Source organism: Caretta caretta, chromosome 10 (assembly GCF_965140235.1).
Source record: "Caretta caretta isolate rCarCar2 chromosome 10, rCarCar1.hap1, whole genome shotgun sequence".
Taxonomy (NCBI): Eukaryota; Metazoa; Chordata; order Testudines; family Cheloniidae; genus Caretta; species Caretta caretta.
Genome location: NC_134215.1, coordinates 76,949,068 through 76,961,757, shown reverse-complemented (window position 1 = coordinate 76,961,757; position 12,690 = coordinate 76,949,068). Strand labels below are relative to the sequence as shown.

At 41.5% G+C, this 12,690-nt stretch overlaps 1 protein-coding gene across 2 annotated transcripts in view; it reads left to right on the top strand.

Annotated features, from left to right (window-relative positions):
- Positions 1 to 12,690, top strand: part of ADAMTS17 (ADAM metallopeptidase with thrombospondin type 1 motif 17) — a 251,727-nt gene that overhangs the window by 227,132 nt on the left and 11,905 nt on the right. For both annotated transcript variants that reach the window (XM_048867620.2, XM_048867619.2), the window contains one exon: positions 547 to 699. In XM_048867620.2, the coding sequence (XP_048723577.1) occupies positions 547 to 699 (153 nt within the window). The remainder of the gene's footprint in view (positions 1 to 546; positions 700 to 12,690) is intronic.

Genomic DNA, 12,690 nt, shown 5'->3' with positions numbered 1-12,690 from the left:
GATAGTAATCTCTTAAATAAAGGGGTTAAAAATTCCACACATCCAATACTGACTCCTGTTTAGAACTGGCTGAAATTTTTAAAATAAAAGGTTTTTTTGGTTGCAAAATTGCTGTTTTTCGGAAACGTTTTTCCACAAAATATTGTCAGATTCCTTGCCTTTTTTTTTCAAATATTTACTGGAAAAAAAATCAAAAGTATCATTACATTTTTGTATTTTGTTTCCCATGGTTTTGGTAAATGAAAAATATTGGTGGTGTTTTAGATACTGTAATAATTTGGTAGGGGAGAAATTATTAAAATGGCTCAAAGAATTGAAAAAAATGAGCCCTTCAAAATGACAAAACAGCTTGGAATATTTAAAATTTTTCATGAAACTTGTTTTTCATTTGTCCCTCGACTCTGCTTCTGCAGCTGTGATGACAACCAGCCAAGATGGTAATCATTTGTAGTATCATAGTGAGTAGGAGCCCTGGTCATGGATCGGGATCCCATTCTGCTAGGTGATGTTGTGCAGTGGTTGAAAGTAATGCCTCTTGTTTTTCAGTGCTCAGCAGATTGCGGCAGGGGAATCCAGAAGAGAACAGTAATGTGCACGAATTCTCAAGGGAAATGCGATGCAGCCACCAGGCCAAGGGATGAGGAAGAGTGCGAGGATCACACAAGCTGTTATGAGTGGAAAACGGGGGATTGGTCTAAGGTAACTGTGAACTCCGAGCAGTGCTTGTTCTCTAATTGCCTAAATTATCAGGTCAGGAATCCACCTTTTAAACAACCCTTCAGTGTGGATTTACACAGCACACAGTGCCAGTACGGGAAGTTTGAGTCCCACATTTCAAAGTTGTTGGGTTTTAATTATTCTGTTTAATAGGAAATAGACTTATTGTCGTGGGTTTTTTTATTTGATTTCCATGAAAGTAGCTTGGGGATTTAAACACGCCATCACAGCATCGACAGCCGAGGCGTTGCAGCTTTGGGCTGCTGCACGAGACACAGACATCTGTTTCCATTTTCTAAGCGGAGCAAACGGCAAAGGAAGCAGCAGAAGTTTGATTTTTTTTTTTTTTTTTAAGAAATATATCTTTCAGTGCTAACAGTTGCAGGTATTGTTAGAAATGCGGCCGATGAGGAGTAACGGGATCCTGAATGGCGGCTCATGTGGCCCATTCTGAGGAGCAGAGGGGTGCTGTAACTGCTATCTGACCTCCAACCCCCAAAGGTTTTCTCTTGCTGTGTGCCATAACTGCTGCATGACCTCCAACCCCCAGAGGTTGTCTGTGCTATGGCTATGTGCCCCACACACACGTTCTCCGCATGATGATGGGATGTATTGTGGGTGGCAGACCTCCCTCGAAGTCCCTTACGAGGCTAAGAAGAGAATGAAGGAGCTGAGCAGTCCACAGATACACGAGGCTGCCTCACAGTTCTACCTCAGAGCTCTCAGTAGAGGTGGCATCCCCTGGCAACAACCACCCCCTTCAAGGTTATCAGTGGGAACGGGACACAGTCCGAAGCCCCCTGCTATCTCCAGGATCAATCTACCCCCCGTTAGCACCCTCCCGCGCTCTCCTTGCCAGGAGAAGGAGAAACCTCAGGGCTCCAGAGGGCAAAGTGAATGGCAGAATCCACTAAGAGATATTTAGTGGGGGAACTCGTTTGCTTGGGACTCTCCTGCACTGGCCTGCGCTCAAGAGGGTGAGGCAGGCTTTCGGCTTGGCTGTAGAGAGAGCCTGCTAGGGGAAATGAAACAAAACGCTACCTAAAAGAAGGCAGGTTGGCCTAGTTAATGTGGGCTTCAAGTACCTGGCTGACAAAACCAAGGGTTTGGGAGAACTGGTGTTAAACAGCATATTGGAAAGGACCTGCTCAGCAAATCCTTCCCAAGACAGACAAGGGGTCTCAAAGCACTGAATGCCAAATTCTGTTCCTCTGACTCATACGAGTAGCCCCTGATGGCAAGCAGAATCTGACACTTACTGTTTTATCACAGTAAAGATGGATCCAAAGTTGTGCAGCTGTATCTTCCTCAGCCACCAGCACCTCATAGCCTGATTGCCACCACAAGAAATACACTGCACAGTCTTATCCGTGACTCACTCTGACCCTCTGAAGTGAAAATTAGTCATTTACTTAAAAATAGAGCTAGATTCAGAATTCCCATCCTCAGGTCCACACTCCACACCAACTCACGCCATTGTAAATTTAGAGCCCCTAGAGTGTTGTCAGTGGACTTGATCCTCATATACTCTGATGTAAGTCAGAGCAGAATTGGTTCCTGAGTTTTCACTCAATCCTTAGCCACACATGCAGTTTTGTCTGGGTAAGGACCTCAGCAATTGGCCACGCTGTTCATAAAATCTCTTTACGTTGCTAACTTCATGTTTGCTTGGGGGACTGAAATTTCCCAGGAATATTATATTCCAGTCCTGTTTTATCTTATCTTTGTAAGTGTACCATTCTTTAAACACAAAGCCTGCTTTGTGTTCAGGAATGTACGGCATGTGCAGAAACCACTGGGATACAGTAGTTTCATTTTCCTTTCCAAAAAAGCAAGTTTAATTCTTGTTATTGATCAAACTCCAATGAAACAGAGGCCATCACAGGCAAATAGGCTTACCTGCCGTAGCATTTTTTGGATGACAATCAGTAATAAAAATATTTGTAAATAAATCCCCTCAGGAGGCAATTGTATGTGAATCTAATGGTGTTAATGCTGGAGAACGCATTAAGAACCTGCCATATGCAATACGTCTGTTTATACCGAAACAAGAATCTGCATCACAGACTGTTTAGAGTATTGAACGTTATTTTATTCGTAACCTGGCATGCAGAATCCAGGAGAACTAGCCAAAATAAACTGTCCCCCTATATTAACAGGTGAAATAACACACATTTTTTAAGAACCTTAAAACATTTCAGAGTAGGAATTGACTAGGATTCTTTTTATAGCAGGAAATATGAAATTGTTGTGAATTCACCAATTACATAGATTCAACCATCCAGAGGTTTTAAACCCAGTAGGAGAACCACTAACGCCATCATACATCCTAACCATCCAGCTGGTATTGACCAGCATAGCATGGTGGGTGAACATGTCATTGTTTGGAGACAGAAAGTATGGGAGCGGTAGAGTGTACTGAGCTCCATGAAGTCAAACTAAAATCCCCTGGTAAAACACTGTTGCTACATAAATTGCTGTGAAAGAATTTAGCGCTTATAAAACGGAAGCTTTTAGTGTTAATACAAATTAGCCTCAGAGCATGCAACGACTTTGTAAAATGACTTCACTGGGCATTTTCAGTCTATTGCTGGGAGTATTTTTGTGGGGGGAGGGGTTAATGATCACTAGTTATTTTCTCAGTTTAAAAAAAAGTTTTGATTCTTTACATGCAAACAACTTGCATGGCAGCCCCATGACTACTCTGCCATCCAGTCCATCACTCATCCAAACAGTGACTATTAGGGTTTTAGAATCCACCATGAGGAACATAGGAAGAGACAAAACCTCATAAAAAGAATAAAGTCCAGACAGACCTTATAAATAGGATAGATGCATGTGTGGTAATGGGCAAACTGTTTTTATTATTTACAGAGCAGCCTCCCTAGAGTACATAGAGTGTATAAACGAAAAGACAGATCACTGCTGTAGGGAGCTTACAGTCACATTCAGACATGACAGGGCATGGGATGACAAAAAGAACAGGAGTACTTGTGGCACCTTAGAGACTAACAAATTTATTTGAGCATAAGCTTTTGTAGGCTAAAACCCACTTCATCGGATGCATGCGGTGGAAAATACAGTAGGACGATATATATATATATATACACACACACACAGAGAACATGAAAAAATGGGTGTTGCCATACCAACTGTAACGAGAGTGATCCATCAAGGTGGGCTATTATCAGCAGGAGAGAAAAACCTTTTTTAGCGATAATCAGGATGGCCCATTTCCAACAGTTGACAAGAAGGTGTGAGTAACAATGGGGGGGGAAATAGGCCTACGAAAGCTTATGCTCAAATAAATTTGTTAGTCTCTAAGGTGCCACAAGTCCTCCTCATTCTTTTTGCTGATACTGACTAACCCAGCTACCACTCTGAAACCTGCCACAGGATGACAGTAAACAATGCCTGAGTGAGGCACATGGGATGAACAAGGGTTATCATTGCGAAAGATGAGACATGTTTGTTATGTACCCATCTCATTAGTTCCTGGTGCGCTCAGATACTATGGGGATGGACAGCAATACAAAACCTTAAGTTACATTGTTAGTAGTGTTTTATACATTACCTATGTGTACACTCACACGTTCATATATATGTTTATATAGGGGCTTGATCCACCTTGTGCAGAACAGGAATTTGGGGGGGGGGTAGGGGGGGGCACATGGGTTGTGACTGTGCAACTACCTAGATCTTCCAGCCCAAGCTTCGCATACTGTGTTCTGCAGCCTCGACAGCCCTTAGAGGGAGGATTCTGTAGCTGTGCCCCCAAGTGATGCCGATGTCTACTGTGGAATGCCATTTGCTCTGGCTTACGGCCGGGAGGAGAATTTTGGCCCTAATTGTTATCATATTTGCAACGTATTTGGGGGATACTATTTACAGTTGCCGCTAAAGTTTATTCCGAGTGTCCTATGCAGATATACATGTGACAGTTTTAGTTCATTCTGCAGTTCTTTACTGTTTAGAGAGTATCCAGCCCCTGAGCGTAATATAATTATTAGTTGTGTTTGTTTAGCACTAATGATGTACTCAGTACTGAACAAAACATAAATGAAGACATTCCATGTCCCACACATCCTATCATCTAAAGGGTGGAGATACTAGACATAACATACTAGAGGAAAGTATTAGCTTACAATTTTAAATCTTTCTTTCTTTCTCTCTAACCTGATGTCTTCAGAGTCACAATTCACTGTATATTTTTCCTATATGATATAAAGATGACCAAATGAATAGGAACCCACTCAGCCATCTCCCATTCACACCATTTATCCACATGGAAATGCATCTATCCATATCAGCAGTTTCTGGAAGTGTTGCTCACCCAGTTAAACACACATCTCATTCACTCACCATCATTTGGATACTTTGAAGCAGTTCTATATTGTCTGAAAACTGGCCTGTTAAATGTTTATCATTGGATAGTAAATTACATTTTTTGTTGTTGTTTATTGTGGTGTTTAAAAGAAAGGATCAAAGTTTCTCATTTTCCCAGCACTTCACACTGAAGCATAGATTTTAAAAATATGTTTCTAACCTGCTAGTTATTCCAGGGGTACTGCCTTTTAGCAGCATGGACATTGATGAACTATGATGGCTTAAATATATTGCGAACTAACTTCAGCTAGGGCTCCCGATAACCTGGTAAATTACTGCACTCCTTTAAAAGATGCAGGCAGTTAATATGCAGAATTTATTGTTACATAAAGTTTAATAGTGTACATGATTTATCCTGTTTGCATATGTTAGGCTGCACTTGAGGGGGTGAGCTGAAGGACTTTGTCCTTGACCTTGCAACCAGGATCAATCATGCGTCATGTAGTGAAAATGTACATCCTGAACGATGCAGTGATGCTTTTCTGACTTGGCTCAGGAGCATGTTGGGTGGACCACTGTGCTGACAAACATCAAGTGTTGCCTGAAGCTGAACAGTGCTAGGGGGTTGCTTTTCAGCTCCCCAAGCTTCCCCAAAATTTATCCCTCTCCACCACTCCCCTCCTAGTCTGGTAATGAAAAAGCAGTGAGATCACTCAGGTACAAATCAGCAAGTATGGCTTTTCCTCATGCTCCATTTCCCCAGTTGGCTGTTGGACTCTTTCAGGGTATAACTGGAACTAGCAATATTTAAATATTAAATGATTCACTATTCTTCTGGATTTTTTTTTTTTAATTTCTGACTTAGTTTATTTGTTTCACTGGTTTATACATCTTGACATTTGCTGTTTCTGCCTTGTGAATAGTGTCTTAGTTCTGGGGTCAGAAGCACAATCAGAGTGATTCTGGTTTCCCAGTTCCACTATTTAGTTATATTATTTCAAGAGGATTATATCCAGGAAGCAGAGTTAGGGGGGCAAAAAAATTGTTAGTGCTGACATTCTCAAGGGCCCATTTTGGGTAGGTGGAACGTTAGACATGCAGTTTATTTTCCCCAGGCAACAAGCTAGCAATCATATCATATTATATATATTTCATAGTCTCATGAAAAAAGTCTTTTAAAGGAGGAAAATTGCAGTTGCTGGATCATATTCTGATCTCATTTACACTTACGTACATCCAGGATAATTGACTATAATGATTCCCTACAATCCATGGGTCAAAACCCAAGCACCTCACTCAACATAGTGGGTCAGATATTGATCTCAGTTACAATAGTGTAAATCCAGATTAATTTAGTCTGATGAGTTACTCCAGATTTACATCAGTGTAACTGAGATCAGAATCTGACCTACGGTGTTGAGCAAGACCCTTCGGTTTTGTGCAGTAAGGACCAGGTTCTCAGGACAAATATAAATGTCTGAGCTGAGACTGTATTGTGTGGTGAAGGGAGATTTGGGGAAGAATCATTCTTTTACCCATTTCTATTTCAAACACTTGGCTGGCATGCATCTCAGAGGGTACATGGGAACCCAGAACCCCTTACTGACTGGAACAAATTGCGAAGCCCTAGTAGGAAACGCCTTGGCAAAATGTGATTAAAAATATTCTTGCTGTCAAATAATGTCATTAATGATAAAGCACATTTGAAAAATTACCTATAGCCACCTGTCATCCCTGGCAATCAACAGTTGCCAATTTCTTTCCAGTCCTTTTCTCAGCCTATGTAAGGCTGCCTGCAGGTACTCATCACAGGTGAATGTTTAAAATTGCTGCAGGGAGTCTGTTTTCCTCTTAGAATAGCATTGTGTTTATGCCAAATATTGAAATGTTTCAAACTGAGGATCAGGGGTTATTAGTCATGGTTGTGGTAACAAGGACTTTCTAATTGCAAATGCATTATTTTGGCAGTTACTTGCAGTAAATTGTATTGTCTAAAAGAAATAAAAACAGTGCACTGAGACATTTTTCTTTCAGTGAGTACTGTACAATCAAGCCTTTCTTCCTAATTCTAGGGAAAGACCTGTTTTCTGAGTTACTAGTGTTTGGGAACATCAGAAAATCCTTCCTTCTGTACTCCTTGCCCTTGATGATTAACTCACATTACATGATAAGAAGAGCAAATCAATGACAGCTATAGTTTAGGAGGTGTATTCAAAGCTGTTGTGACTAGAGAAGCACACTGTCCTTTTTTTATAGCATTCATTACGTAGTCACAGCTTGACCTGCCATCTGTTTATAATAAATCACAGACAACTTGTTGATTGTGACCTTTATCAAGAATTAAGTTAATCTTCTTATGCCTTGGGGAAAATAACTTTTCTTCTTCAATTCACTTTTCTGGATAGAAAATTATAAGGGATGGACAGTAATTTAGATCCGAAGCCAAGCATCGCAGCTGGCAGCCGATTTCTGCACATACAACTAATGTCCCTGCAAAAGTGGGTGCATGCCCATTTTTGTATGGGCACACAAATTATGGTAGTGATTGCACACCAGTTTGCATGCACAAATTGCAGTTTGCACATGCAAAATTGTTGCACAGAAGCGGATGTTGGAAATTTGGCCAGAGGAGTGTGTGCTGCTAGTTGGCTGCCCTAAGAAGCATGCAAAATATAGAAATTGAAATGACATGGATGAGATGTGCTCTGTGTAGGACCCAGCTGTGGGGAGGGAATGTGGTTCTTAGCCAACTTTCCACTTCCCCAGTCCTGGGGCTGACCAGGGGCCAGATCAGCCTCCAGTGTAACTTCGCAAAGCGTAGTTACCAACCCCAAGGCCTACTCTAAGTTATGTTGATAGTAATAATTCCCTACAGATTGTTCTACTGGCCAGCAATCCAGAAGCTCAAGTCACAACCCTTATGTCATCCACTCACCCCCAATACCTCTCTGGGCCAGAGGGCTGGGAGCAGATCGCACGAACCTGGATGTATCAGCTTTACACCAGCCAAGGATTCCTTGACAGGAGGGATGTCAATAAGACATACAAAAGATATACAGAATAAGCATACAGAATAAGCATACAAAAGGAAGGATGCAATGCTGGCTTCATAGAGTTAAGGACTGGAAAGGAACCATTTTAAATGGTGGTGCGTTAAACCGGTCACTATTTATTCAACTTCCTTTGGGGGCGGGTTTGGCGTAAAAGAGACATGGCTCTTAGCCAGTCATAGCTTTTGTTTTACAAAGCAGAAACCATCCCTGGCTTTGCCCGTCTGCTCTTATAGTGAAGTGGATTTTGTTTACAACATTGAATTCCCAGTGGTTTCGTTGCATTGAGGCTTTTGGCATGAAATCAGAGTTTTGCACTCAAGGATTGCTGTTTAGACGTGTTTCAGAGCAGCATCCATGTTAGTCTGTATCCACAAAAAGAAAAGGAGGACTTGTGGCACCTTAAAGACTAACAAATTTATTTGAGCATAAGCTTTCGTGAGCTACAGTTCACTTCATCGGATGCATTTAGTGGAAAATACAATGCGGAGATTTATATACATAGAGAACATGAAACAATGCGTGTTACCATACACACTGTAACGAGAGTGATCAGATAAGGTGAGCTATTACCAGCAGGAGAGCAGGGGGGAGCTTTTGTAGTGATAATCAAGGTGGGCCATTTCCAGCACTTGACAAGAACGTCTGAGGAACAGCGGGGAGTGGTGGGGGGAATAAACATGGGGAAATAGTTTTACTTTGTGTAATGACCCATCCATTCCCAGTCTTTATTCAAGCCTAAGTTAATTGTATCCAGTTTGCAAATTAATTCCAATTCAGCAGTCTCTCGTTGGAGTCTGTTTCTGAAGTCTTTTTGTTGAAGAATTGCCACTTTTAGGTCTGTAGGTGGTGATGATCCAGGACTGTTGATTTTTCTTTCTTCTTCGCTGTCAGTGGAGTTGATATTGGAATTTCTTTCTACTCACCGTGCCCTGAGTTTGCTGTGTAGCCTTTTCTGGTGTTTTACCATGTTAAGCTAACGTGAAATCCTGCATCTTGGCAGGGGGTTAGACTAGGTGACCCTTGCGTCTCTTCTAACCCTATGATTCTATGAAATAAGCCACCCTTAGCCCAAAATAAGGACATCTACACAGAGATTGCACCAGTTTAAAAACACATCTGTAGTTAAACTGGTGCCAGTTCCTAAGTAGACAAGGCCTTTCTCCACAAATAGCTCAACGTGGTCCCAGGAAGGAGTAACCAAACTTCTTCAAGGATTTCCTTTCAAGTCTGAGTCTTGACTGGTTGGCCCACCCACTCTCCACACATGCATGCTCCTGCTGCCACTGCACGACTGTCTTCCCAAAACTGTTTTGTAGCCAGCCCCAGGGAGGTGCTAACCTGCTTGCTCTTCAGGGGACACACATGAATGAAGGTGGATGCTTCCTGAATGCTTGTTTCATCCAAGGCTTTGCTTTTAACTAATTGCTAAACCTTGGATGTGTACTTCAAGAGCTGCTTTTGTGTGGCGGTTCCCACAACTTTCCATGAATGTACTTGCTTCATCAGCTGAAGTGCTGGCTGATTCCTGAGCTGAGAGCTTTTTGTCAGGTAATTCTGGAGCTTGCTTCTCTTTCATCAGGTTGTCAATGTCAGTGAGATATTTACACCTTAGAAAAACATCCCTCAGAAATGCATAATGTACCATACAGTTACTGCAATCGGATAATGGTCTGAGCCAAAGTAATGTCAAATGTGACCATCCTGCTAACAAGTAGAACTGATTGCATTGTTGTAGACAAATTACTTGTAGACAATGTAGCTTAGCAACTTTATTAGTCCAAGCAATTTTGGTTTTAAAGACAAAATTGTAAGGCCTGTTCTTCCTTCAACATTATCCCAGTGGCATTCCAGCAGGGACCAGACCTCCTGGTTTGTTAATACCAGTCTTGGGAGAGCAATAGTTCTTGGAGATAAGAAATAGGTGATATTGAAAGATAAAGACTTCTGATACTTGTGCTGTAAAGGTGCGGCTCAAAGTTCCTTTGTGGCCTTGGACCTCTTTGTGCCTCGGTTTCCTCCCCAGCAGGAGCAGTGACACTTACCTACCTTACGGAGGGATTGTGAGGTTCTCGGATATTATGATGATGAGCACCAGATGAGAAATAATTAATGAATGTATAAATGTATTCTGCAGTATAAAAGCTTGAGACTTTGCACATGGGACAACTGAACATTGAGAAATTGTACAGGCAAAACTTAGACATGCAAAACTGAGCCTGGCGTTTTAGTGATGGCATTGGAGCTCCTTTGAAAATGCAGCCCTAATGAAGTGATCAAGCAAGTCTGAATACATAAAAAACACCTGATCCACAACCCTGATTTTCTTGGATGAAATCCTGGCCCCACTGTAGGCAACGGAACTTTACCATTGACTTCCAGGGCGGCCAGGATTTCACCCCTTGTCTTTACAAAGAAAATAGAAGGACAGGGGACAATAGATATGTAGTATGAGCTAGTACACAGGGCCCTGGTCTGGGAGTTAGGAGACCTGAATTCTATTCTTGACTGTGCCACTGACCTACTGCGTGACCTGGGGCAAGCCATTTCACTTCCCTCTGCCTCTTGATTCCCTTCTCACTTTTTCCCTGGCTTGCCTGTTTAGACTGTAAACCCTTTGTTGCAGAGACTGTCTCTTTTGCACAATGCATAGTACAGGGGGACCCTGATCAACAGTCAGGTTGCTGAGTCTCTAGCTTCTCATGCTGGCCAGTATTGTCTCATAGTTTTCTTGTATTCCCCTGTCAGTTTCAGAGTAGCAGCCATGTTAGTCTGTATTCGCAAAAAGAAAAGGAGGACTTGTGGCACCTTAGAGACTAACAAATTTATCTGAGCATAAGCTTTCATGAGCTACAGCTCACTTCGTCGGATGTGTCTCTGTATCCATCTGTTGTCTCTTGTCTTATCATTAGATTGTAAGCATCTTAGGGAAGGAACTGTCTTTTTGCTTTTTTTTTGTACAGTTCTTAGCACAGTGAGGTCTGGGTCCATGACTGGGACTCCTAGGCACACTAGTAATACAAATAATAATAATAATAATGGATGCTACTGAAATACAAATTATTATCATCACTGGTTAAGCAGTAAGTAGGATTGTTGTCAGTGTCAAGGCTGTAGTCATTATTATTCCATTTGAAGTGGAGCAGATCCTAATGTGTTCTTGTCTAGTGGGATTCTCAGAGGTTGGCTATGATTTCCAACAATAGAACATTGGGTTAATTGCTAAGAATAATTGTTCTAATTAAAAGGGCTACTTCATTAAGTGCATTTTTCTTATAGAGAATTAATGACTTGCAGAATGGAGTAGAGTAGGCTTATAAAAGCTGGGAGGGGTTGCTAGCTCTTTCAAGGACACTATTAGAATTCAAATCAATCCTGACAAATTGGAGAATTGATACGAAACCAGCAAGATGAAATTAATAAAGACACGTGCGAAGTACTGCACTTCGGAAGGAAAAATCGAATGCACAAATACAAAATGCGAAATGACTGGGTAGGCAGCAGTACTGCTGAAAACCATCTGGAGGTTAGAGTGGATCACAAATGGAATATGAGCCAGCAATTAACAGGAGAGTCGTATGTAAGATACGGGAGGTAGTTGTCCCAGTCTACTTGGCACTGATGTGGCCTCCGTGGGAATACTCTGCCCAGTTCTGGGCACCATGCATTAGGAAAGATATGGACAAATTGGAGAGAGTCCAGAAGAGAACTACCATAAACCTAAAAGGTTTAGAAAACCTGACCTATGAGGAAAGGTTAAAACAATTGGTCATGTGTAGTCATGAGAAAAGAAGACTGAGGGGACCAGATAAGTCTTGAAATACGTTAAGGGCCGTTCTAAAGCAGATGGTGATCAGTTGTTTTCCATGTTCACTGAAGGTTGGACAAGAAGCAATGGGCTTAATCTGCAGCAAGGAAGAATTAGGTTAGACAGTAGGAAAAGCTTTCTGACTATATAAGGATAGTTAAGCTCTGGAATAGGCTTCCAAAGGAGCTTCTGAAATCCCCATCAGTGGAGGTCTTTAAAAACAAACACCTGTGAGGGAAAGTCTAGGTATATATTAGGTCCTGCCTCAGTGCAGGGAGCTGAACTAGACCTCTTGAGGTCCCTTCCAGCCATACATTTCTGTGATTCTTTAAAGCCTCCACCAGAGTCCATGGATTTCGTAGGAAATTTCGTCACAACTATTTTAGCTTTAAAAACAAAAATAATATGTTGGGGGATTAAAAAAAAAAAGGTGTAAGAGGCAGAACTTGTTAATCATTGACATTCTGTTCTAATTCTTGAGTTCCCCTGACATTCTGGTAAAGAATTCAGGATTATTTTTCCAATAAGAGGTACGTGCAGCAAGTAATTCACCATTTATCACTCATGGTGCCCAGCCTGAGGGTAATTATGCAGATTGAAACCCCATGATAATCAGCATATCTTTGTGCTAGTCAGACAGATGTTACACATACAGATATCTCCTGTAGAAACATCTGTTGGCAGCTCCCTATAATTTTGCATTCTTTCTAACAGCCTTTCAGGATTTATGATGTCCAAAGAGAAATTAAGGAAACAATTTTCCAGAGCACCTTGACGACCAGTTAGCAT